Source organism: Microcaecilia unicolor, chromosome 2, assembly GCF_901765095.1.
Source record: "Microcaecilia unicolor chromosome 2, aMicUni1.1, whole genome shotgun sequence".
NCBI classification, from domain to species: domain Eukaryota; kingdom Metazoa; phylum Chordata; class Amphibia; order Gymnophiona; family Siphonopidae; genus Microcaecilia; species Microcaecilia unicolor.
Genome location: NC_044032.1, coordinates 21148935 through 21174352, shown reverse-complemented (window position 1 = coordinate 21174352; position 25418 = coordinate 21148935). Strand labels below are relative to the sequence as shown.

General features: G+C 48.6%; 1 protein-coding gene across 2 annotated transcripts in view; it reads left to right on the top strand.

The window, feature by feature from the left end:
- IL11RA (interleukin 11 receptor subunit alpha) overlaps positions 1–25418 on the top strand; it is a 241663-nt gene that overhangs the window by 123797 nt on the left and 92448 nt on the right. For both annotated transcript variants that reach the window (XM_030192833.1, XM_030192834.1), the window contains exons 2-4: positions 13907–14003; positions 16517–16577; positions 23069–23235. In XM_030192833.1, the coding sequence (XP_030048693.1) occupies positions 13907–14003; positions 16517–16577; positions 23069–23235 (325 nt within the window). The remainder of the gene's footprint in view (positions 1–13906; positions 14004–16516; positions 16578–23068; positions 23236–25418) is intronic.

The window sequence follows — 25418 nt, the reverse complement described above, 5'->3', positions numbered from 1 at the left end:
ACCGGTTCTGGCCACCAGAGGGCGAGGTGAGCACAGACGTAACATACAGACACCATCCACCTCCTGTTCCCACTTATGCCAAAATTAATTTTGAACAATTGAAACCTCAAATCTCCCAGTACGGTAAATCATACAGAACATTAGCAAAAATCATTCTACACCATTGCCACTTGGTATGGAAAAGGTGGCAATAATTTTCTAGATCGAATTTTTGCTGACTGCTGGGTACCGTAAAATCATCTGATCACAAAGACTTGTTAATTGTAAAAAATTGAATAAGGTGGTGGATATCCGTATACAAATTTGAATATTAGCACACGTGGAGGGGCATTATCGAAAGGGATGTCCAAGTTTCTATTTGGATGTCCTTGCAAAATGTCTCAATCCAGGGGAGGGGAAACCCGTATTTTCGAAACAAGATGGACGTCCATCTTTCGTTTCGAAAATACCTTCAGGGACGTCCAAATCCTTAAATTTGGTCGTCCCTAGATTTGGATGTCCTTAGACATGGACGTTTCTGACTTTCGGAGATTTTCAAAACAAAGGACGTCCATGTCAAAAGCGCCCAAATGCAAGCCCTTTGGTCGTGGGAGGAGCCAGCATTTCTAGTCACTGGTCCCATGACATGCCAGGACACCAACTGGGCACCCTAGGGGGCACTGCAGTGGACTTCATAAATTGCTCCCAGGTACATAGCTCCCTTACTTTGTGTGCTGAGCCCCCAACCCCCCCCCCCTAAAAAAACTCCCCCCCAACTGTACACCACTAGCATAGCCCTTACTGGTGAAGGGGGCACCTAGATGTGGGTACAGTGGGTTTTGGAGGGCTCGCTGTTTCCTCCACAAGTGAAACAGGTGGGGGGGGATGGGCCTGGTCCGCCTGTCTGAAGTGCACTGCAGTACCCACTAAAACTGCTCCAGGGACCTGCATACTGCTGTCATGGACCTGAGTATGACATCTGAGGCTGGCACGAAATAGTTTGAAAGATGCTTTTTGAGGGTGGAAGGGGGTTAGTAACCACTGGGGGAGTAACGGGAGGTCATCCCCGATTCTCTCCGGTGGTCATGTGGTCATTTCGGGCACCTTTTTGTGCTTTAGTCATAAGAAAAACACGACCAGGTAAAACCGTCCAAGTGTTCGTCAAGGACATCCTTGTTTTTTTCGATTATGGGTGAAGGACGTCCAAGTGTTAGGCATGCCCAAGTCCCGCCTTTGCTACGCCTCCGACACGCCCCCTTGAACTTTGGCTGTCCTTGCGAGGGAGTGCAGTTGAAGACGTCCTAAATCGAGTTTCGATTATACCGATTTGGATGCCCTTCTCTTTCGAAGAAGTTCCGGATAGTTTAAAAATTACCCTTGCCTCAATCGGTAACCACTGAAGCTTGAGAAAGAACGGTCTGACTCTTTCACACCTTTCAGCTGAGGAAATTAATCTAACCGCTGCATTCTGAATTATTTGTAATTTCCTAAAGAGCGATTTAAAACACCCCAAGTGAACTGCATTGCAGTAATTCATTTGAAAATAATAATGACTGAACAATTAATATAAAAGTAGATGGTTCAAAATACTTCCTGATTTGCTTTTAGTTTCCTCAATAACATAAACTGTTCATGATCTTATTTTAACCTGCAAATCCATCACCAGCTCACTGTCTATTTGAACTCCTAAAATCTGAGCAGAGGTGTTAAATTTATATGTTTCAGTATCAATTTGAAATGATTGATTAGTCCATATGTGAGCAAGTGCTGATGTACAGGCCCAAAGAAGGGAGTTTAGCAGTCCATAAGGCTAACGGATTTCTAATATTTGTTACCCTACTAAAAGTGTCATTGGTACTCCACTGATCTTTTCAAAGGTTTTGAATAAAAGGATGTACATGGTCAACTAGTACTACTACTACTACTACTTTTCATTTCTGTAGCACTACAAGACGTAGGCAGCGCTGTCAGTGGCGTTCCTAGGGGGGCTGACACTAGGGGCGGATCGCCGATGCGCCCTGCCCCCCAGTTGCAGCGCCCTCCCCCGGATGCAGCGCGAACACCCCCTGCGAAAGAATCCCCCCCGGGTGCACTCCGCTGGGAACCTGTTCCGGGGCAGAGAAGAAGCATGGAACGAACGGAGGACAGGCGCGTGCGGCACCCCCCCAGCATCGTGCACCCGGGGCGGACCGCCCCCCCCAGGAACGCCACTGAGCGCTGTACACTTGAACATGAAGAGACAGTCCATGCTCGGCAGAGCTTACAACCTAATTAGGACAGATAAACAGGACAAATAAGGGATAAGGACAAAGAGTAGCAAGATTCCGGAATCCCAAAGAGTAGCAAGATTCCGGAATCCCAAAGAGTATCAAGGTTCCGGGCGGAATCCCAAAGAGTAGCAAGATTCTGTGCAGAATCCTAAAGAGTATCGAGGTTCCGGAATCCCAAAGACTACTACTACTACTTATCATTTCTATAGCGCGACTAGACGTACGCAGCGCAGTACACTTGAACATGAAGTGACAGCTTACACTCTAATTAGGACAGACAAACAGGACAAATAAGAGATAAGGGAATTACTAAGGTGGGAATGATAACATATGGGTCCTGAACAAGTGAGTAAGGATTAGGAGTTAAAAGATGCTGCTTTTAACTCCTACATGGACAAATCTCCTATTCAGAGCTTTGCAGGCCATATTTTGGATTTTGTTTTTATTTGGCACAGAAAGAAGTCCTCTGTGTGTTAACACACCACATTGCACAGATCAGCTGCCAGTGCGTAGTCTTTGAATTGTTTTCTAGGTTTGGAGCTGCCCTGTGTGGTGTGGGCTGCCACGAGACCTCTGACTGGGGTAATTGAGGAACTGAAACCTACAATGATGACTAATGTTGTCTCATGAATTACATTTCCTCATCACTCTCTTGATCTTACAACAAGACTCCCAGCCCTTCTGTGCTTATTTTGGGAGCCCTTCACTGCTATACGCCCCCGGATCAAACCACTCACTCCCACGTCTGACTGACCCATTGCAAGAGTTTAGCTCATAATATCTCCGTGGTTCACATCATTCCCTTTCACCTAGATTTCGTAATAGAGTCATGCGCAGGGCTGGTTCTCCCAGCTGGTATAACTAGACAGTCGCCCAGGGCCGCAGTTTCTGAGGAACAGAAAAAACAAGTGTAGTCAAAGCAAAATGCTACCATAGGTCCTCACGTTCACACATTCGGGTGGCAGAGCCGGTGGGGGGAGGCGGGGCCAGTGCTGGGCAGACTTCTACTGTCTGTGCCCTGAAAATGGCAGATACAAATCAAGGTAAGGCGTACACAAAAAGTAGCACATATGAGTTTATCTTGTTGGGCAGACTGGATGGACCGTGCAGGTTTTTTTCTGCCGTCATCTACTATGTTACTATGTAATTGACATTCTAGAAATTGCCCTCATTACTCACACACACAGAAATATATACAAAGCAAATCTTAATATTTAAAGGTATAGTGCCCAAGTTATGCAGTTTTAGGGGATCGTTGTAAGAGGGGTGGTGTTCAGATGATCAAGATTATTGAGTTTAATCTTGGGGAAGGGGGCGGAGGAGCTAAGGGACTGAAAGTTTATTGAGTGGGGGAGGGGGTCCACAAGGCTGAAAGTTCACGTAAGGTGCCCAGTACTCTTGCTCCGGCCCTGGATTTATGAATTGTTTGGCCACTGAGGGTTTAAACTAAGGAGAAGAGTGGGTTAAATATTAAGCTAGGATTAAAGAAAACCACACATCAGGCCTGCTCAAACTTCTGCACCTTCCAGAGAGATCCGGGGAAGCTGAGGGAGCTGGCTCATTTTCAGGTTTTCTGAATTTTTTTTGCATTTTTGTGTGTTGTAGTTCCTTTTCATGCATTCATTTTAAATGCGCGCTATGACTTTGTTATGCGTGAAGATGTACGTATGTTAATTTGTAGGTATATGAGCATACGAGCAATTTGCACTGACAAAAATTTTTTAGGCATCTAAATGAACCTCATGCACACCCCTAATGTGAACATAGCTCCAAGCCTAGTTAAATTACACTGGTTGCCCATGGATTTCAAATCCTTTTCCTTATTCATAAGACTGTACAGCAGGAGTCTGCTCACTATTTACATCTGCCGGTCAAGGTCTACGAATCTAACAGATCTTCAGCAGAGCGGCCAAGGAGTCCCGATTTTTGAGAGGGAGATTTTTAGTACCCATGGAGGGGCATAATCGAACGCAGACGCCCATCTCCATGGGCGACTATCTCCGAGGACGGGTCCGCGAAGGGGGCGGCACAGACCGTATTTTCGAAAAAGATGGGCGTCCATCTTTTGTTTCGATAATACGGTTGGTGCCGGGCAAATGCATTGGATTTGGGCGGATTTGAGCTGGGCGGTATCGGTTTTCAGCGATAATGGAAACCGAAGCCGCCCAGCTCAAAAACGAACAACTCCAAGGCATTTGGTCGTGGGAGGGGCCAGGATTCGTAGTGCACTGGTCCCCCTCACATGCCAGGACACCAACCGGGCACCCTAGGGGGCACCTGTAAAAAGTAAAATAAAAAATTTAAATACCTCCCAAGTCCATAGCTCCCTTACCTTGGGTGCTGAGCTCCCCAAATCCCCCCCAAAACCCACTGCCCACAAGTCTACACCATTACCATAGCACTTATGGGTGAAGGGGGACACCTAGATGTGGGTACAGTGGGTTTTTGGGGCGGTTTGGAGGGCTCCCACTTACCACCACAAGTGTAACAGGTGGGGGGGGGATGGGCCTGGGTCGCCCTGGCTGACGTCCACTGCACCCACTAACAACTGCTCCAGGGACCTGCATACTGCTGTCATGGAGCTGGGTATGACATTTGAGGCTGGCATACAGGCTGGAAAAAAAGTTTTTAAAGTTCTTTTTTTTTTGGTGGGAGGGGGTTAGTGACCACTGGGGGAGTCAGGGGAGGTCATCCCCGATTCCCTCCGGTGGTCATCTAGGCAGTTGGGGTACTTTTTGGGGACTTGTTCGTGAAAAAAAAGGGTCCAAAAAAAGCGGCCCAAATTCTCGCTACTGCCGCCCTTCTTTTTTCCATTATCGGCCGAGGGCGCCCAGCTCTCCTCGGCCGATAAACACGCCCCAGTCCCGCCTTCACCGCGCCTCCGACACGCCCCCGTCAACTTTGTTCATTCCCGCGACAGACTGCTGTTGGAGGCGCCCAAAATCGGCTTTCGATTATACTGATTTGGGCGCCCGTGAGAGAAAGGCGCCCATCTCTCGATTTGGGTCGAAATATGGGCGTCTTTCTCTTTCGAAAATAAGCTGGTTATTGTACTTCCTTTATGTACATCTGTATACTGTACAAGCCGGCATGTTTGAAAATATAAGTGAGGTTAAATTTAGAAAATGCTACCAACAATAAAGAATGACAACGTGGATACAGCAGCTCATAGGTTTGCTTGCTTTGTTTTGAAGGGGAAACAGAAAAAACTAACCTGTTCGCTTTAACTTTCATTTCATCACATCTCCCTCCTCTTTCCATGCAACCCTCTGCAGAAGCTGCGACAAAAGAAAAAAGAGTGGGGCCGCAGCAGCCTTCAGGCATGCGCTGTCGGCCCTACTGGTCCTCTGTCCCCGTTGACGTCAACGTCAAGTTCCGGGGGCAGAGGACCGGCAGAACTGACAGCACAATGTCTGAAAACTATTGCAGCCCTGCGCTTGCTTTTTTCCGGTTGTTGTTATCAGGGGCGTAGCCAGACTTCGACAGGAGGGGGGTCCAGAGCCCGAGGTAAGGGGGCACATTTTAGCCCCCCCCCCCCCCCGGTGCCGCTGCTGCCACTGCCAACTTCCATCCCCCCCGCCGCCACCGCCGCAACCCTCTCGACCCCCCCTTCCCGCTGCCAACATTCTCCCTCCACGTACCTTTGCTGGTGGGGGACCCCAAACCCCGCCAGCCGGTCCTCTCCTCAGTCACGCGGCATTGCTTGCTGAATGATCTGATCACGTTTCTGTGTGTGCGTCTGACTTGGCAGGTCTGCTTCAGGATCAGAGGAGGCCCCATTTGTTTCTGTTCCTTCTGTAAAAAAAAAATTTAAAAGCGCACTTTGAGGACACCAGGAAAAGCTGCTTCTCAAATTGCAGGATCCTGAGTGGAACCAGTTACCATCCTAGCTTAGAACAACAGACACAGCGGTTTTTAGGCTTAGGGACCCCTTTAATTCAGTGCAATTAGGACTAGTGAAACTGGCACCGTTTTTTTGTGGATTCTGGCAGCCTGATTTTGTGTCGTATTTTATGACTTGTTTGTTTTAACTGAATTATGTCAGTTTTTATAGTAATCTGCTTTGGATCCAAGCAGAATATTTATTTATTTATTTATTTATTTATCTCATTTGTACCCCACAGTTTCCTAACAGTGTCAGGCTCGATGTGGCTTACAACGGACCACAGAGGCAGACGCCAATGCAGTTAACTATCTTGCATAGCACAGCCAGATGTGCATTTTGGAAGAATTATCTTCACAAACCCAAATTAGCAGCTCCTAGAATTAGCGTGAAAAAGCAGACTCTCCCCATATAGAATCACACCATTCCAGCGCTTCCTATATTTATTTTATTTATTTGCTGCCTTTGTATCCCACATTTTCCCACCTATTTGCAGGCTCAATGTGGCTTACAGTGAAGGCGTTCGCCAGCTCCGGTAGAGAAACAAATACATAGTCATGTTATAGTCAAGTAAGGTTCATATGTGATAGACATATTGGGAATCGTAGAGAAGAAGAATTATACAGTATTCATTACGAGCTATTAGTTACATTGTGTCGCAGGGTTCAGGCACTTAAGTTGGTTCGGTAGGGTAAGCCTTTTCGAACAGGTTGGTCTTTAGTAGTTTCTGGAAGTTGAGATGGTCGTACGTTGTTTTCACGGCTTTTGGTAACGCATTCCACAGTTGTGTGCTGATGTAGGAGAAGCTGTATATTCATGTTCATATAGAAACACGTGTGATACCAAGAAGCCCGAAGGAAAATCTCCGACATCTCTGAAGGGGGAAGAGAAGGGCAGCGTTATTATGAGTTTGGTAAACTTTGGCATACGACGGTAAAAAAAAGAATCATAGTCTTCGTAAAGCCGCATGCCCAGGGTCACACAGAGAGAGTGTTTGGGCTGGAAAACACAAGTGTCAGGAACTTTCCGGAATCCCAGCTCCATGTCCCAGTCATGATGCTTAGGTATCTGAGAGCACAGATCTTCCTATGCGATGAAGCGCTGTTGGAGTAATATTTGTAGAGTTTTACGAGTTTCACCTTCATGGCCGGAAGCAGGTGTATAATCCGTTTAACTGCTCCTCCAAAATCTGCGCGTTGGAATTAGAATTGGGATGGAACGAGGGCGGCAACTGGAAATGATTCATATTCAGCTGCAGTACACATACCAGTCGAGGCTCCCACCCGCTTAAATCGCCTGCGTACGGCAAACCACTGATATTCACCAGCGCTGAACTGGTTGGGGCCGCTGAATATTAAACACTAACCGCCAAGCTGAAAGCGGCTGTTTCTTGGGTGGTTTGGGGGCGGAGTCAGCACTTGTGCGGTTAAGTTCCAATATTCATCACAGAAGTCCTTTTTACTAAAGTGCGCTGAAAAATGGCCTGTACTGGTGTAGACTTGTGTATTTGGACGCGCAGGTCCATTTTTCAGCGCACCTGCAAAAAAAGGCCTTTTTTTGGCCTAAAATGGACGCGCGGCAAAATTTAAATTGGCACGCGTCCATTTTGGGCCCGAGACCTTACCACCACCCATTGACTTAGCAGTAAGGTCTCACGCGTTAACCGGGTGGTAATCGTCAGCTTCCGTACAATGCCGATTACTGCCTGGTTAGCACCGCACGCCTACTGGATTCGTGTAGAAAATGAAATTACCACCCAGGCCACGCGGTAGCTCCAAATTGGCGGGTGTAGGCGCCTACGCGGTTTAGTGAAAGGGCCCCTGTATAAACCATGGGGAACATATTCAAACCGCAGCGTGAGCAGTACTTTATCGACCACTGCCATTGTTCATGGATATTCAAGGCCGGGTTATACCTGGGCAGCAACACTGAATATCAGGGGTTTGTGCAGTCGGTTATTTCTTACACGGTTAAGTGCAATATTCAGTACTTAACATAGTAACGATAGTAGATGACGGCAGAGAAAGACCTGCATGGTCCATCCAGTCTGCCCAACAAGATAACTCATATGTGCTACTTTATGTGTATACGTGACCTTGATTTGTTTCCGCCATTTTCAGGTCACAGACCGTAGAAGTCTGCCCAGCACTAGCCCCGCCTCCCAACCGCTATCCCCGCCTCTCCCACCGGCTCTGCCACCCAGTCTCCGCTAAGCTTCTGAGGATCCATTCCTTCTGAACAGGATTCCTTTATGTTTATCCCACGCATTTTTGAATTCCGTTACCGTTTTCATCTCCACCACCTCCCGCGGGAGGGCATTCCAAGCATCCACCACTCTCTCCGTGAAGAAATACTTCCTGACATTTTTCTTGAGTCTGCCCCCCTTCAATCTCATTTCATGTCCTTCAGTTCTACCGCCTTCCCATCTCCGGAAAAGGTTCGTTTGCGGATTAATACCTTTCAAATATTTGAACGTCTGTATCATATCACCCCTGTTTCTCCTTTCCTCCAGGGTATACATGTTCAGGTCAGCAAGTCTCTCCTCGTACGTCTTGTAACGCAAATCCCATACCATTCCCCTAGCTTTTTTTTGCACCGCTAGCTTTTCTTTTAACCGCCTAAGCAACACCGCATAAAGATAGGACTGTGTTTTATACAGGCCAATATAACCACTAAACTTAGGTGATTAAGGGGCCCTTTCAGTAAGCCTATGCTTGTCCAATGCACGCCAGTTTGGAACTACTGCCGGCTACCATGTGGCCCGGGCGGTAATTTCATTTTTTACGCGCGTCCGCTACGCGTGCCGGAAATTCTCCAGCATGCGGCACTAACCGGGCGGTAATCGGCAGTGTACGCGTGCTGACGATTACCACCTGGTTAACACGGGGACCTACGATACACACCAATTTATAGGGTTCCAAATTTCCTGAAAAGTTCTGCTTTTTTTTTTTCAGCTGCTACAGCTTCCTATTTGCACATCCTATGTTTCGCTAGGTTTTCTAAGAAAGAGCATTCCGCTAGTAGGTAAGGCTGAAATTTAAGACCAAGGATTGTAAAATATCCATCATTTTCTCATGATCAGTAGAGATTATCTTCTGGAATTGCAAGCAAGGTGTCCAAATCATTGGAAACTTAGCTTACTTTCGATTTCCAGTATTTCCCAACACAGTCTTTTCTTGTTCATCTTTTGTGCATGGATGTCTTGTGTGGTGCTGTCCCTGTTTGGGTCCTTCCCTTTCTTCTCCCATCGCTCATCCTAACACTTACGTCAGCAGCTGCTCCTGGAGCTCTGATCTGATTAGCCAGAGGATGTCTGGCCTTTGTTGTTCATAGCTTCTAAAGGACTGGCAGGCCCAGTCTTGATGGGCAAGGTTCCTCGGTGGAGGTTGCCAGGGCCTCGTAACCTTAACTTCAGTTCTGTAAGAGTTCCCTGCCGTGTGGAAATGGCTGGACATGTGACGTTATTTGGCTCTGTTCCTTTTTTTTTTTTTTTTCTTTTTCTTGTTCTGTAAGAAAGAAAAACAAATATAGCCTTGGGCTGGCCCTAATATTTATGTGTCTGGTGGTGAGTTTGTCCTGAGTCCAATTTTGTGTACATCTTTGCATGACTGAGCTTTATCATATTCTTGTGAACGCCCAACAGCACTGAACAGATATTTAATCAAATACAATGTACTATACACAGGAAAAGGCATGATTATGTAGCTGTTTGTTCACTTCCTATGTTTTATAGAGAAACATAAATTTATATTTGTTACATTTGTATCCCACATTTCCCCACCTATTTGCAGGCTCAATGTGGCTTACATAGTACCGCAAAGGCATTTGCCAAATCCGGTATAAACAGTTACATAGTGATGTTGTGGTAGAATGAGGTTCATGTGGAGCAGACATATTAGGGAATCGTATAGAGGAAGAGTTACGTTATGTCCATTACGTGCTTTGGTTTCGGAGTGTTGCAGGGTTCAGGCATTTAAGTTGGGTCCAATAAAGACCATATGGCCTATCCAGTCTGCCCATCCATGCCATGTACTCTCTCTCTTTCTCTCCCTTAGAGATAGGGTTACCATACGTCCAGATTTACCCGGACATGTCCTCTTTTTGAGGACATGTCCGGGCGTCCGGACGGATTTGGCCAGCCTGCCCGTTTGTCCGGATTTCTGGACAAACGGGCTGGCTGGCGGGCGCGGGACTCCTCTCCCCTACTCTACTCTACTGTCCCTGGTGGTCTAGAGGTACCTCTTCGTCTTCGGGGCAGGAAAGAGCTTCCTGCCCGGAGCGCTGCTGCTAGCTGCCCTGCATACTGTGAGTCCGGCTCTCGGCGTTTCAAAATGGCCGCCGAGAGTTGAAGCAGCCTCGCGAGACTTCAACTCTCGGTGGCCATTTTGAAACGCCGAGAGCCAGACTCACACAGGATGCAGGGCAGCTGGCAGCAGCGCTCCGGGCAGGAAAGAGGGGGCTCTTTCCTGCCCCGAAGAGGTACCTCTAGACCACCAGGGATAGTAGAGTAAGGGGAGTGGAGATGACGGGGGAAGGAAGGTGATGGGGTGAGGAGGGGGTGACTGGGGGAGGGGAATATGCATCAGGGGCGGGGCAGGGGACGTGAAAGGGGCGGGGCAAGTGTCCTATTTTTATGAGGACAAAAAAATTGTAACCCTACTTAGAGATCTACATTCTTGTCCCAAGCTTTCTTGAGTTCAAAGTCTTCCTCCACCACCTCTACCAGGAGGCCAGGGCCGTGCCTAGGGTCTCTGGCGCCCCCCTGCAGACTATCAGTTGGCACCCCCCCCCCCCCCCCCCGGTGAAAATGATCGCTCACCACTTGCTACACTGACAGGAATTGTCAGCAATATTCTTAGAAACAAATTGCTATACATTGCAAAATAAGATAGCAGATGTAAATTCTCAAAGTAGACATATTCCAAACGCTAAAATGAAAATAAAATGATTTTTTTCTACCTTTGTTGTCTGGTGACTTTCTTTTTCCGATCATGCTGGCCAGTATCTAAGTCTGCTGCTATCTGTCCTCTTAACTCCATTTCCAGGGCTTCCTTTCCATTTATTTCTTTACTTTCCTCCTTTCTTCTTCATTTCTTGCTCTATATCCATTTCCAGCAATTTCTTCTCTCTCCCTGGGTCCTGTCCTCCCATCCACGTCCATCCTTGTCCCTCTCTGCCCTTCCCTCCTCCATCCATAGCCAGCAATCCTCCTCTCTCTCCCCTCCCTCCATTTCCAGCAAATTGTCCTCTCCCTGGGCCCCCATGTCCATCCTTGTCCCTCTCTGCCCTTCCCTCCTCCATCCATAGCCAGCAATCCTCCTCTCTCTCCCCTCCCCTCCATTTCCAGCAAATTGTCTTCTCCCTTCACGCGATTCGCGAACCGCTTAGCACTGCTTAAAAAAAAAATTACACGTCAGCAGGAACAGGCTGCTTCAGCCAATCCCAGGGGCCTTCCTTCAGCGTGTTCCGCCCCTGAGGGCTGAAGGAAGGCTCCTGGGATTGGCTGAAGCAGCCTGTTCCTGCTGACGTGTAAATTTTTTTTTTAAGCAGTGCTAAGCGGCAGCGCGGTTCGTGAATCGCGTGAAGTGGGGGGTGGGACGACGCGACGGCAACGAAGAGGTCGCAGCAGCGTCAGTGAAAGCGGAGCGCTGCCGACGTCCACCTTCCCTTCGCGCTCTTGGTTCCCTCAGTATCCGCCTTCTTCTGACATCAGAAGAAGGCAGGACACTGAGGGAACCAATGAGTGCAAGGGAAGGGAGACGTCGGCAGCGCTTTCACTGACGCTGCTGCGACCAGGTAAAAGATTTAAAGGCCTCGGCGGCATGGGGCGAGAGTAAGCACCGCGGCGGCGCCCTCCAGAGGTGGGCGCCCCCCTGCGGCGCTTACCCCGCTTACCGCATCGGCACGGCCCTGCAGGAGGCCATTCCATGAATTCACTGCCCTTTCCATAAATAAGTATTTCCTCAGGTTACTCCTGAGTCTGTGCTATGCCCCTCTCATTCCAGAACTTCTTTTCAGTAGAAAGAGACTTGCCTCAAGTGCCTTTCTGTCACCGAGGTATTTAAATGCCTCTATCATATCTTCTCCCTTCTGCTTACCCTGTTCCTCACCTGCATTGGCTTTGTTGTCTCTTTCTCATTCTCTGTACCACCATGTGAGTTGTGGATGCCAACCTCTTACCCATAATGCTTTGCACTGAGGCCAAGCTCTTTTAATGGTAGGATAGTAGCTGGGGTTGAGTTGATCCCGTCAGTAACCTACCAAAGCCAAATGAAGAACTGAGAGTGAGGTGGAGGTCACAGGAGAGAAGAAAATATCTGAAAAGCAGGAAATCCGGGGCTGACAGGATCTGAGTTTTCTAAGGAGAGGCCTGGTTAAATTTCTGTTTCCTGGTGATAAGCATCCTGCTCTCATACTGAAGGCTTGAGAGGTTGGGAGGGTCTGAATACTTTCATGGGAATATTTACTGCAAAATCAGGGGGGAGGGGGTCAGGCTGGGAGAGAAGGGATATTTCCCTGTCCCTCAGACATTGGACACTGGTAAATAGGTGATTGATTAATAATCCTTGTAAATGTTCACAATTCACAATCCACAGATTTGGTCTGAACTTAAAATATGTCAGTCCATCGCAATATGTAGAAAAGACCATCCCTAAGAGATTTATCACTGTTTTTTTGAGTTATGCTATAAAAGGTTAATATTTAGTGGAAGAATTACTGCTTATTTTTAATTGTATATTCACAAAAATATTAGGTTACGTTCCATTGCTTGAATCTAACAATTAAAGGTAACTGGGATCTATCAGGGTAGGAGTGGCTCGCAGTTCCAAATATCCAGGTGCCACTGTTTCCTCAGCTGAGTGGGAGTGTATTGTCCAGACTGGATGGACCGTGCAGGTCTTTATCTGCCGTCATTTACTGTGTTACTATGTCCAAAGCACTTCTGTCTCCTAATACCAGTGGAAAACAAACCAGCAGATCAGTATAATATCCAAAAAGACTTTATTGAGGAGACCGTGTATGAAACAAATGCCCGACACAGGCCGTGTTTCGCCCAACAATAGGGCTGCGTCAGGGGCTAGTCTGTATCTTTCTTAATTAGGATCGGTATCAAATTATATGTCAAAACAAGGATATAAGGAACCTTCTTCATAAAAACCCAGCATGAGCAGCATAAAATAGAATATCCTGAATGACGCCAGATAGCCTGCTAACGAAGGCTTCGTTAGCAGGCTATTCATTATCTATCTGGCGTCATTCAGGATATTCTATTTTATGCTGCTCATGCTGGGTTTTTATGAAGAAGGTTCCTTATATCCTTGTTTTGACATATAATTTGATACCGATCTTAATTAAGAAAGATACAGACTAGCCCCTGACGCAGCCCTATTGTTGGACGAAACACGGCCTGTGTCGGGCATTTGTTTCATACACGGTATCCTCAATAAAGTCTTTTTGGATATTATACTGATCTGCTGGTTTGTTTTCCACGTTGGATTTTGCAGATCGTTTGCCTTGTTGCTTTCTGGGATCCTAATACAAGTGGTCAGCTGTTGCTACCCTGCTGCTGAGGTACTCTGACCGATGCAATGTCTAAATTTAAGAACAGGTCCCCACCACGTCTCGGTGGAATTCAGTTCATCCCATCCTCTTCCCCTTCCCCGTGCTTTTCATTAAGATTTTCCACAGCCTGTCACTCTGCTGGTTGAAGAGGAAGTCTTTGAATTTTAGCCTGGTTTCTGAAGGAGTCTCTCTCGCCCTCTCTCTTTTTCAGATGAGCAGCCTTGGATCATGTCTTAGCAGGGTGATGGTGATTCTCACGGCCGCCTTGGTTTCCACTTCAGTCTCGTCATCCAGGTGGGGAGAGGAAGGTAAGAAGCGGCAGGTCTTTCGCTGACTGTGAATGGATATTCTCACTTGCTCATGTTCACTGTCACTCTTACACTAACTCTCCTCTGTCAGGCTCCTGTTACCCCGCGCTGTCGGGTTTCTGTGCTTTCACACAATATCACCCTCACTCGCCCACACTCTAACTGTGCCGCTCCCTTATTCCTTCGAAAGCTTGCCCTGTGCCCTTTCTCTCATCAGCTCGGTTACATTGTAATTCCCTACAACAATGGCACATTTCCATTCACATCTGGACCATACTCCGTCGCTTTCTCATTCCCCCACTCCCTTATTCAGTCACATCCTGTCGCTCCCTCATTCCCTCTCAAGCTTTGTCACTCACTAACAAAAGAAAATAGAGCCTTGGAGAGAATCCCAGTACACGACACTGCAATACTGGTAACAAGCTTCCTGTCTGTATCCTGTATAGAGTAGTGAGGTTGCCCTGTTAATTCACTGATGCACAGGTCAATAAAAAAAAGTGGATCTAGGAGGTAACTCTGTAATGGGGGCTTACATTTATGTATGCATTACATGCTTAAATGTACAGAACAGGGCCGCCGAGAGGGGGGGGGGGTAAAATTCCCCAGGCCCGGGCCTCCAAGGAGGGCCCGGCGCCGGGGTCAGGCCACCGGAGCTGCAGTCCCCAGTCTCACCTGCCTGCCTCCTTGACTCCGGGCTACCCTTCATTCAAAGCGGCAGTCGCAGATCGTGTCTCTTCTGGCCTTCCCTCCCTGTGTCCCGCCCTTGCGGAAACTGGAAGTTACATCAGACGAGGGCGGGACACAGGGAGGGAAGGCCAGAAGAGACGCGATCTGCGACTGCCGCTTTGAATGAAGGGGGCCCGGAGCAGTGGAGGCAGGCAGGTGAGACCGCGGACTGCAGCAGTGTGGGGAGTGACGGGAGGGGGGGGGGGCGACAGCAGCAGGGGGGGGCGATGGGGGTGGCGGAGGCGGGGCAGTGGGGGGGGGGGCAGAGGTGGGGCGGCCTTGCCCCGGGCCCGGCCTAGTCTCTTAGTGACCCTGGTACAGAACACTGGCACCAATGCATGTATGAGTGCACGTACAGTATCGCCCAGATTCTATAATGGAAAGAATGCATAGAAGGGAAACTGCCTTATATGGTAGTTATGCTCCACCCAGCCAGGATGTGCAGTGTGGGGCGTCTCCATTTTGAGAAGGTGCCCAGCATAAGGAGGGAGTCCTAGTCCTTCCTTTTTCAAAGTAGGAGGGAGCTGGTGGGGGCCACCGCTAGACCACCAGGGCTAACCCTCAGGTGAGGGGGGGGGGGTCGGAGTCCTGACCAGCCACACTAGGGAATCGTACAACGGAAGAGTTGTTTTATGTCCGTTATGTACTTTAGTTTTGTTCTGTTGCAGAGATCAGGCATTTATGTTGGATCGGTAGGGTATGCCTTTTTAAACAGGTTAGTTTTTAGTGTTTTCCGGAAGTTTAGGTGGTCGTTCGTAGTTTTAAAGGCTTTTGGTCATGGGCGTATCTGCGTGGGGGCCTGGGCCCCCGTAGATTTGGCCCTGGACCCCCCTGCCGACGACCCTCTCCACCCCCCTCCCGCCGCCAACCCACCGTCGCCTATCTTTGCTGGTGAGGGACCCAACCCCCGCCAGCCGAGGTCCTCTCTTCCGTTGCAGCAAAGCTTCCTGTTCTGAGTCTGACGTCACGTCAGACTCAGAATTTGAAACTGAAGTAAGCTTTGCTGCAATGGAGGAGAGGACCTCGGCTGGCTGGGGTTGGGGTCCCCCGCCAGCAAAGGTAGGCGACGGTGGTGGGGGAGGGTTGGCGGCGGGCGGAGGGTGGAGAGGGTCGTCGGCAGGGGGGGATCAAAGTTGGCGGCAGGGGGGGTCCGGCAATGGCGGGGGGGGGGGGGGGGTTAGCGGCACAGGGGGGGGGCCTAAAATGTGCTCCCTCACTCTGGCTCTGGCCCCCCTCCCGCCGAAGTCCAGATACGCCTCTGCTTTTGATGTGTTTCACAGTTGTGTGCTTATGTAGGAAAAACTGGACGCGTAAGTTGATTTGTATTTGGTGTTCTATATTATTGATACATTGGTATTATATATCAGAGTCTGGGTGCCAAGATACTGTCATAGAATAGGGTCTCCCAGCGAGGCATCGGGGCACCTAAATGGAGCTACCCACATATAGGATACCCTTAGTTAGTAACTAGTCCCCGTTGAGAGTACCATTGAGAGTACTGGGGCTTGCATTATTTAATTGTGTTAAATCACATTAGCGCACGTTAACTTGCTAACACATTAGTTAGCAGATGAGATACTCAGTTGGTACCTGACATGACATTTGAACTCTGACTTCCCTGGTTTTCAGCAGCTATTCTGTCCTAGTGATTGACCGATTCATTACCTGGAGCTCTGTAGGGATACAGACTTTCCAGTTCTTTTGACATTCCAGCTCTTCAATACTGCCATAACCAATCACAGTGAAGACCCCAATGATCCTGTTGGTACTTTGTTTAAATATTTCAGGAGTTGAGTACGGCCAGCTGGGGACCAGCATCACCCTACAGTGTGACAGAGCTAATGGCAGGTAAGGTGTCCCGCGAAGACCACCCTCGTCAATTGTATGCTCCAGACTGTTTCATTATGTTACCACTGTAATAGAATATTGGCAATGACAATGTTTGGGGGGGGGGGGCAATTTTATGGAGTGGCACATGAATGCAACCCCCTAATTCTATAGAAGTCACAAAAAAAATTGTGCGTGCAATTTAATTAAATAATGAGCTCGTTATTCTTAGATTGGGTGGCAGAGCCAGTGGGGGAGGCGGGGCTAGTAGTTGGGAGGCGGGGCTAGTGCTGGGCAGACTTGTACGGTCTGTGCCCTGAAATGGCAGATACAAATCAAGGTCAGGTATACACAAAAAGTAGCACATATGTATGAGTTTATCTTGTTGGGCAGGACTGGATGGACCGTGCAGATCTTTCTCTGCCGTCATCTACTATGTTACTAGGTTAACAAGAAATTATTGGCACTAATTAAATTTAATTGGAATTTATGTGCGTGAATTTAGGCGTGGGCTCAAAGCCTAAATTTTATACACGATGAAAAGAGGGGTGAAGAAATGGGAGGGTCGTGGGTGGAGCGGGGGGGGGGGGGCAGCGTTCCTAGCATTTACGTGCGTTGTTCTAGAATAACGGGGGATACGTGCCTAATTTAGGCGCGTACATTCACACCACATCTTAGTCGATGCAAAAGGCCGCACCTACATTTAGGCGCGATTCCCAGCTGTAAGCGCTGTTCTGTAAACCGCACCTAACTTTAAGCACGGCTTATAGAATAGCAGGGTTTTTTTCAACGCCATATACAGAATTGGCGCAAATTCTGTAACAGCATTAAGGCATTTTATAACCCGTTATAACATAGAGCAAAACAGAGCAAAGCTCTGGCATGCTGAAACGGAGGTGTGACAGCTTATGCCAGATCAACGGCAGGCATAAGCAGGGGCGTACCTGCGTGGGGCCACAGGGGCCTGGGCCCCCACAGATTTCGCCCTGGACCCCCCTACCGCCGTCAACCCTCCCCCGCTGCCGTTGCTTACCTTTGCTGGCGGGGGACCCCAACCCCAGCCAGCCGAGGTCCGCTTCCACCTGCCGCTGTCTTTAAAAAATATTTCTTCAGCTGGCGGGGGACCCAACCCCCGCCAGCCGACCCGAGGCCTTTAAAGTTCTTTTTCGTCCTCCGTGGCCGTGCTGCTGTTGAAAGCTGTTGAATCCAGTTCGGAGTCTGACGTCGCAGCACACTCATGCTCCGCCCACTGCTACAGCCCTTTTGCATATGTGCCATGCGACTCTCATGCCAACTGTAGCAAATTTATGCACGGGAGGTGGTGGAGAGCAAAACGGTAACGGAATTCAAACATGCGTGGGATAAACATAAAGGAATCCTCCTCAGAAGGAAGGGATCCCCAGAAGCTTAGCCGGCGGTGGGAGGCAGGGCGGGTGGTTGGGAGGTGGGGATAGTACTGGGCAGACTTATACGGTCTGTGCCAGAGCCGGTGGTGGGTGGCGGGGCGGGTGGTTGGGAGGTGGGGATAGTGCTGGGCAGACTTATATGGTCTGTGTCAGAGCCGGTGGTGGGTGGCGGGGCGGGTGGTTGGGAGGTGGGGATAGTGCTGGGCAGACTTATACGGTCTGTGTCAGAGCCGGTGGTGGGTGGCGGGGCGGGTGGTTGGGAGGTGGGGATAGTGCTGGGCAGACTTATACGGTCTGTGTCAGAGCCGGTGGTGGGTGGCGGGGCGGGTGGTTGGGAGGTGGGGATAGTGCTGGGCAGACTTATACGGTCTGTGCCAGAGCCGGTGGTTGGGAGGCGGGGCTGGTGGTTGGGAGGCGGGGATAGTGCTGGGCAGACTTATACGGTCTGTGCCAGAGCCGGTGGTTGGGAGGTGGGGCTGGTGGTTGGGAGGCGGGGATAGTGCTGGGCAGACTTATACGGTCTGTGCCAGAGCCGGTGGTTGGGAGGCGGGGCTGGTGGTTGGGAGGCGGGGATAGTGCTGGGCAGACTTATACGGTCTGTGCCAGAGCCGGTGGTTGGGAGGCGGGGCTGGTGGTTGGGAGGCGGGGATAGTGCTGGGCAGACTTATACGGTCTGTGCCCTGAAAAGGACACGTACAAATCAAGGTAAGGTATACACAAAAAGTAGCACATATGAGTTTATCTTGTTGGGCAGACTGGATGGACCGTGCAGGTCTTTTTCTGCCATCATCTACTATGTTACTATGAAAATGCCAATTTGGGACATCCCTCAAGTGCACCTATTGTATAGATTAGGAAAGGAAAAAATGGATCATGTAACACCAACTCTAGTCGAGTCATGTTGGCTACCAATTACAGCTAGAGTTTCATTTAAGCTGCTCTGCCTTGTTTAGAAAACTTTTCAGATGGAACCTACTGAAATACCTGTCAGACAAACTAGTAAAGGATGTACCTCAGGGCCGCCGAGAGGTAGGAGGGGCAACATTCCCCGGGGGGGGGGGGGGGGGGGGGGGGCCCCGGCATCGGTGCCTGTCTCTCTCCTTCTTCTGTGTGTCGGGACCCATGGGGTTATGTTAATGCGATAACCTGGGTCCCAGCATAAAGGAGCAACGAAAGTGACGGATCGAGGGAGGAGAAGAAAAGACGCGGGAATGTAAGGGGGGCGGGGAGGGGCTGACCTTCCCTGGGCCCAGCTGTGTCCCTCAGTGGCCCTGATGTACCTTCACGTGCCTGTGCTTGTCTAAAAAACGTTTGTTCCAGCTTCCTTTCTTGCACTCAGACTAAAAACCTCTAGAAACAGAGTGGTTTTGCTATGCAAGTTTCTTTCTTTGGAATTCGCTGCCCTCTGAATCTCATAATATTGCTGGTTACATTGCATTTCATAAAGCTTTGAAGACTTGGTTATTTAAAGATAGTTATACATTTTCTGAAGCTTGAATTGTTTGTAATTTTATGCTTTATTTTCTGCTTAAGCTTATTTGTGATTATGTATTTTGTGTTTGTATTTAGGGATTATATTGCATGCATATTTCTTTTCTTTCATTTTTATTGTGTTTTAATGCATGCAACTGGCTCCCAGTTAGGTGCCCTTCATAGAACTGCCATTTTAATAGATTAGCGGCTCATTTTCGAAACAGAAAAATGTCCTAAAAGCAGCAGATAGGGCTTTTTGCCAAAACGTCCAAATCAAAATTTCCGAAACCCATTTTCAAGATATTTTTCTATGCAAATCACAAGAGGGGCATTTCGGGTGCAAGATTGGGGTGTTCCCAAAACTTGGATATTTTTCTGCCCTAATGGAACAAAGCAAAACGTCCAGGGCTAAAAACTTAGATGTTTTGGTCTACTGTTATTCAGTCTAGACCTGTTTCAATCACGGCTTTGTCACAAAAAGTTTCCCTAAATGACCAGATGATCCACTGGAGGGATTAATGCGTGATCCCCCCCCCCCCATCTCTCCACTTTTCAAAGATGTGAAAGAAACAGTACATACCAGCCTCTATGATGTTATGGCCAGTTCTATTACAGTAGGAAATAGGTCCCTGGAGTAGCTTAGTGGTCAGTGTAGTGCACAGTAGAGAAGGGGACCCAGACCCATATCCCGCTCTGTTAAACTTGTGGTGGAAAATGTGAGCCCTCCGCAGCCCACCAAAAACCTACTGTACCCAACTGTACACCACTCCAATAGTCCTTATGTCTGCAGGTGGCTACAGCAGGCTTTTGGAGGGCTCCCCATACAATATAAGGGGGTAATGGTGAGATGTGTACATGGGACCTTTTACGTGAAGTGCACTGCACTGCCCCCTAGGGTGCTCTGCTGGGATGTCTTTGTGGCCAGTCTACTGAGAATGCTTTGGTGCGCTGGTCGCTGATCATTGGGGATGAATAGCTCCTTTGAGCAGGGACCGTCCTTCTTTGTTAATTTGTACAGCGCTGCGTAACCCTAGTAGCGCTCTAGAAATGTTAAGTAGTAGTAGTAGTAGTATTACATATAGCAGTGATTTAACCAGAGCTGAGATTGTGATGTCATAATGCCTCATTCCACCAATGCCTAAGAGCCAACCTCATCAGTGATGTCACAATGGCTTGATTGTCCTATATTTGTCTCACTCTTATCTATTAGATTGTAAGCTCTTTGAGCAGGGACTGTCTCTCTTTGTTAAACTGTACAGCGCTGCGTAACCCTAGCAGCGCTCTAGAAATGTTAAGTAGTAGTAGTAGTATTACATATAGCAGTGATTTAACCAGAGCTGAGATTGTGATGTCATAATGCCTCATTCCACCAATGCCTAAGAGCCAACCTCATCAGTGATGTCACAATGGCTTGATTGTCCTATATTTGTCTCACTCTTATCTATTAGATTGTAAGCTCCTTCGAGCAGGGACTGTCCTTCTTTGTTAAACTGTACAGCGCTGCGTAACCCTAGTAGCGCTCTAGAAATGTTAAGTAGTAGTAGTAGCATGCATTTGCATGACATGCTCAGGGGCTCTGATCACGGGGCGGTAGCAAACACAAGCGCTCCTATGGCGCTAACCTCTAGCGCCCGTGTTTGCTTCTGATCATCGGTCCAAAGATGAGTGACATTCAGCTATAGTGGCTATTTCTCCATCCCCAGCAGGCTCACAATGAAGGGTTAAGTGACTTGCCCGAGATCACAAGGAGCAGCAGTGGGATTTGAAGCAGCCACCTCAGGATGTCAAGCCGTGGTGCTCTAACCACTAGGCTACTCCTCCACTCCCCTCTGATTATCATGGCGCTGTCCAGCCAGCGCCAGGGCTGTCCTGGAAGTTATGTGGCACTGGCAATATTCAGTTCCAATGCCCCACATCACTAGCACAGCAAGTAGATAAGTACCGTCCTAAGTTTGCCCAGTTAGCCATGTGGGTTTAGCATTGAATATTGGCTGTTCCTGCGTAACTTCTTGACATTGGTGCTGGATCCGATGTTCAATGCCAGTGTGCAGCAACGAAAGATGGAAACATTCCACTATGTCTACTGTAAGTGCCAACACTAAACAATTTGTATGGAACAAGCCATGGATATCTCATAGTGGAGGAGTGGCCTAATGGTTAGTGCAGTGAGTTGCAGAACTGGGTTCAATTCCCACTGCTGCCTGATGGTCATCAGTGGCTTGAGATCCTGGGGAACCAGGTTCAATTCCCTCTGCAGCTCCGTGTGACCCTGGGCAAGTCACTTAGCCCTCCATTGCCCCAGGTTGAACAGTATTGCATGCAGGGGCGTAGCCAGACCTCGGTGGGAAGTGGAGCCAGAGCCCGAGGTGGGGGGGCACTGTTTAGCTGACTCCCCCCCCCCCCCCGCCACTTTGGACCCCCCCCCCCACCACCACCGCAACTGCAACCCCCCGCCCGCCACTTTGGACCACAACCGCAACCCCCCCCACCCCGCCTCGCCGCATCAGGTACCTTGTTTGCTGGCAGGGGTCCCCAATCCCTGCCAGCCGAAGAGTCTTCTTCAGCGCCGGTTGACTCCGGCGCCTTCGTTGTGGGATCATCTGTTTTTGATGCCTTACATCCTGCACGGGGTTACATGCACTGTGCAGGATGTAAGGCGTCAGAAACAAATGATCCCACGCCTGAGTCGACCGGCGCTGAAGAAAACTCATTGGCTGGCGGGGTTTGGGGACCCCTGCCAGCAAACAAGGTACCTGATGGGGCGGGCGGCGACGGCAGGGGTCAAATGTAGAGGGGGCCAGGGCGTAATCTGTGGGGCCCATGCCCCCGTGGCCCCATGTAGCTACGCCCCTGAGTGCATGTACTACTTAGATTATGAGCCCTCTAGGGACAGACCCAGTACCTGTGAATTGAAACTATAACCAAAAGGTCAAGGTAAGAAAACCCCCCTATACAGTTCAAAAACCAAGTACAGGAAAGTAGGGGTGGACCAAGAAATCTCATCAGCCGAAGGTAGGTTGAAGTAACTTTGTTCAGCACAGATCTGGTGCTGAATAAAGTTACTTCAACCTACCTTCGGCTGATCAGATTTCTTGGTCCACCCCTACTTTCCTGTATTTGGTAATTGAAACTATAAACCGCTTATGTCTAAGCGGTATATAAATACTGAAATGAATTTATAAGGGAGAAAAGGACGTATGGCCAGGCTCATTGTCTTCATTCGCTAGACAGCTTTACATGAGCTCTAAAAAGCTCCCCTTCCATTTCACTTGCACAATACATTATATCTTATGTACTTTTTTCATATATAGTTACTGTGCTACCATATTGCCTTTAAATTAATTTATTCATGTTCAATGCCAGAGTATGGACATAGCCCAGTACTGAATATCCCGGTCTACGTTAGCTGGTAGCAATCGGCGATTAAAGAAGCTTTCACCTTCGCCAGCTGAATATGGACTGATGAGTGCGTTGTTCATAGTTACATAGTAAATGACGGCAGATAAAGACCTGTACGGTCCATGCAGTCTGCTCAACAAAATAAACTCATTTTACTTGATATGCGATACTTTGTATATCAGAAAGTCATTTTCTTGGTGTCGTAACCCGGAATTCTGGCTCTGCTTCTGACAGTTCACTAGTGGAATGGAGGTTTAATGGGTCAGCGGACTTGCCGCAGGGCTCCTCTTCTCAGCTGGGAAACTTGATCCTACTCCGTGCCGACCTTTCTGCTGTGGGGAACTACAGCTGCTACGACGAGCGCAGACGACTCCTGAGCTCACGCTTTCTCCGACTGGGATGTAAGTAGGATTCCTGAAATCATGCGTGTATTTAAGCGGGGCTACGACATCGACAGAGGATAATTTTCTAATAGGTAGTTTTACTTGTGCAATGCGCATTCTCATAGTTTGTGGTTTATTAAGACTTACTGTGGGGCTCATTTGCAAAAGAGAAAAATGTCCGAAAGGTGGCATAAATGTGCATTTAGATGTTTTTCTCACTAAAACGTCAAAATTGGTATAAATTTTTAGACGTTCTTCTATGAAGTTTGTCAGAAGTGCATTCGATTCCCACTTCAGGCACAGGCAGCTCCTTGTGACTCTGGGCAAGTCACAACCCTCCATTGCCCCATGTAAGCTGCATTGAGCCTGCCATGAGTGGGAAAGCGCAGGGTACAAATGTAACAAAAATGAAATAGATACTATTGGAGATTCTACATGGAATGTTGCTACTATTGGAGATTCTACATGGAATGTTGCTATTCCACTAGCAACATTCCATATAGAAGCCTGCGCGGCCACATTGGTGATCTGCAAGGGCCGACTTCTACATGGAATGTTGCTAGTGGAATAGCAACATTCCATGTAGAATCTCCAATAGTAGCAACATGCCATGTAGAATCTCAAATAGTAGCAACAGTGGAGGAGTGGCCTAGTAGTTAGGGTGGTGGACTCACAGGTCCTGGGGAACTGAGTTGGATTCCCACTTCAGGCACAGGCAGCTCCTTGTGACTCTGGGCAAGTCACTTAACCCTCCATTGCCCCATGTAAGCCACATTGAGCCTGCCATGAGTGGGAAAGTGCAGTGTACAAATATAACAAAAAATCACAAAGGGGCATGTCAGAGACAGGATCTGGGTGTTCGTAACACTTAGATGTTTTTGTGCCATAATGGAACAAAACATACATCCAGGGCTAAAAGTTGGATGTTTTGGTCTAGACCTTTTTTTTTATTAATGAATAAGCCACAAAAAAGTGCCCTAAATGACCAGATGACCACCGGAAGGAATCAGGGATGACCTCCCCTTATTCCTCCAATGGTCACTAACCCCCTCTCACCCCCCCCCCAAAAAAAAAAAATGTGATTACTTACCAGCCTCTATGCCAGCCTTAGATGTTATACTCAGGTTCATTTACAGCAGCATGCAGGTCCCTGGAGTAGTCTAGTGGTGGGTGCAATGCACTGTAGACAGATGGACCCAGGCCCATACCTCCCCCTACCTGTTACACTTGTGGTGGAAACTGTGAGCCCTCCAAAACTCACCAGAAGCCCACTGTACCCACATATAGGTGCCCCCTTCATCCATAAGGGCTATTGTACAGTTGGGGGGTAGTGGGTTTTGGGGGGCTCAACAGACAAGATAAGGGAGCAATGATGAGATATGTACCTGGGAGAATTTATTTGAAGTCCATTGCAGTGCTCCCTAGGGTGCCCCATTGCTGTCCTGGGATGTCTGTGTGGTCAGTCTACTAAGAATGCTGGCTCTTCCTATATTCCAATGGCTTGATTTTGTGCATTTTTCATTTGGACTTTTTTTTTTTTTTTTTTAAATGGCTATTTGCTAAATGTTTTAGTGCTCTGCAAATAGCCATTAAAAAAAAAAAAGCCGTTTTTCTGTTTTGAAAATGGCTATATTCTCCATTTCAATTTTGGATGTTTTTAGGAAAACGTCCAAAGTTGGATTTAGATGTCATATCGAAAATGCCCCTTCACACCACTCTAACTGACTAAGCAGAGCAGCAGGACCGGTCTTAGGATGAGGCAACCAAGTTGACCGCATAGGGCTTCGCGCTCAAGGGGGCCCCGCGTGGCATGCCTCCACCCCGACCGCCTGAGTTCCAGTCCCCCTCCCTCTGAATTTAAAAGTTACCTCGTCGGGTTACAGGCAGCGGCAGGCGGCAGCAGTGAAAAGCGTGCGAGCTGCTCGGCGCTTCAGGAGCCTTCCCTTCCCTCTCTCAGCTCTGGTCCCGCCCTCGTGGAAACGGGAAATGAGGGCGGGATCAGAGCTGAGAGAGAGAAAGGAAGGCTCCTGATGCGCCGAGCTCACACACTTTTCACTGCTGCTACCTGCCGCTGCCTTTAACCCAACGAGGTAACGTTTAAAATTCAGAGGGAGGGGGACTGGAGCTCGAAGGGAAGCCTTGGAGGGAGGGAGGCCTCAGAAGGAGGGGGGCCTTGGAGCTGGGAGGGAGGGGGGCCCTGG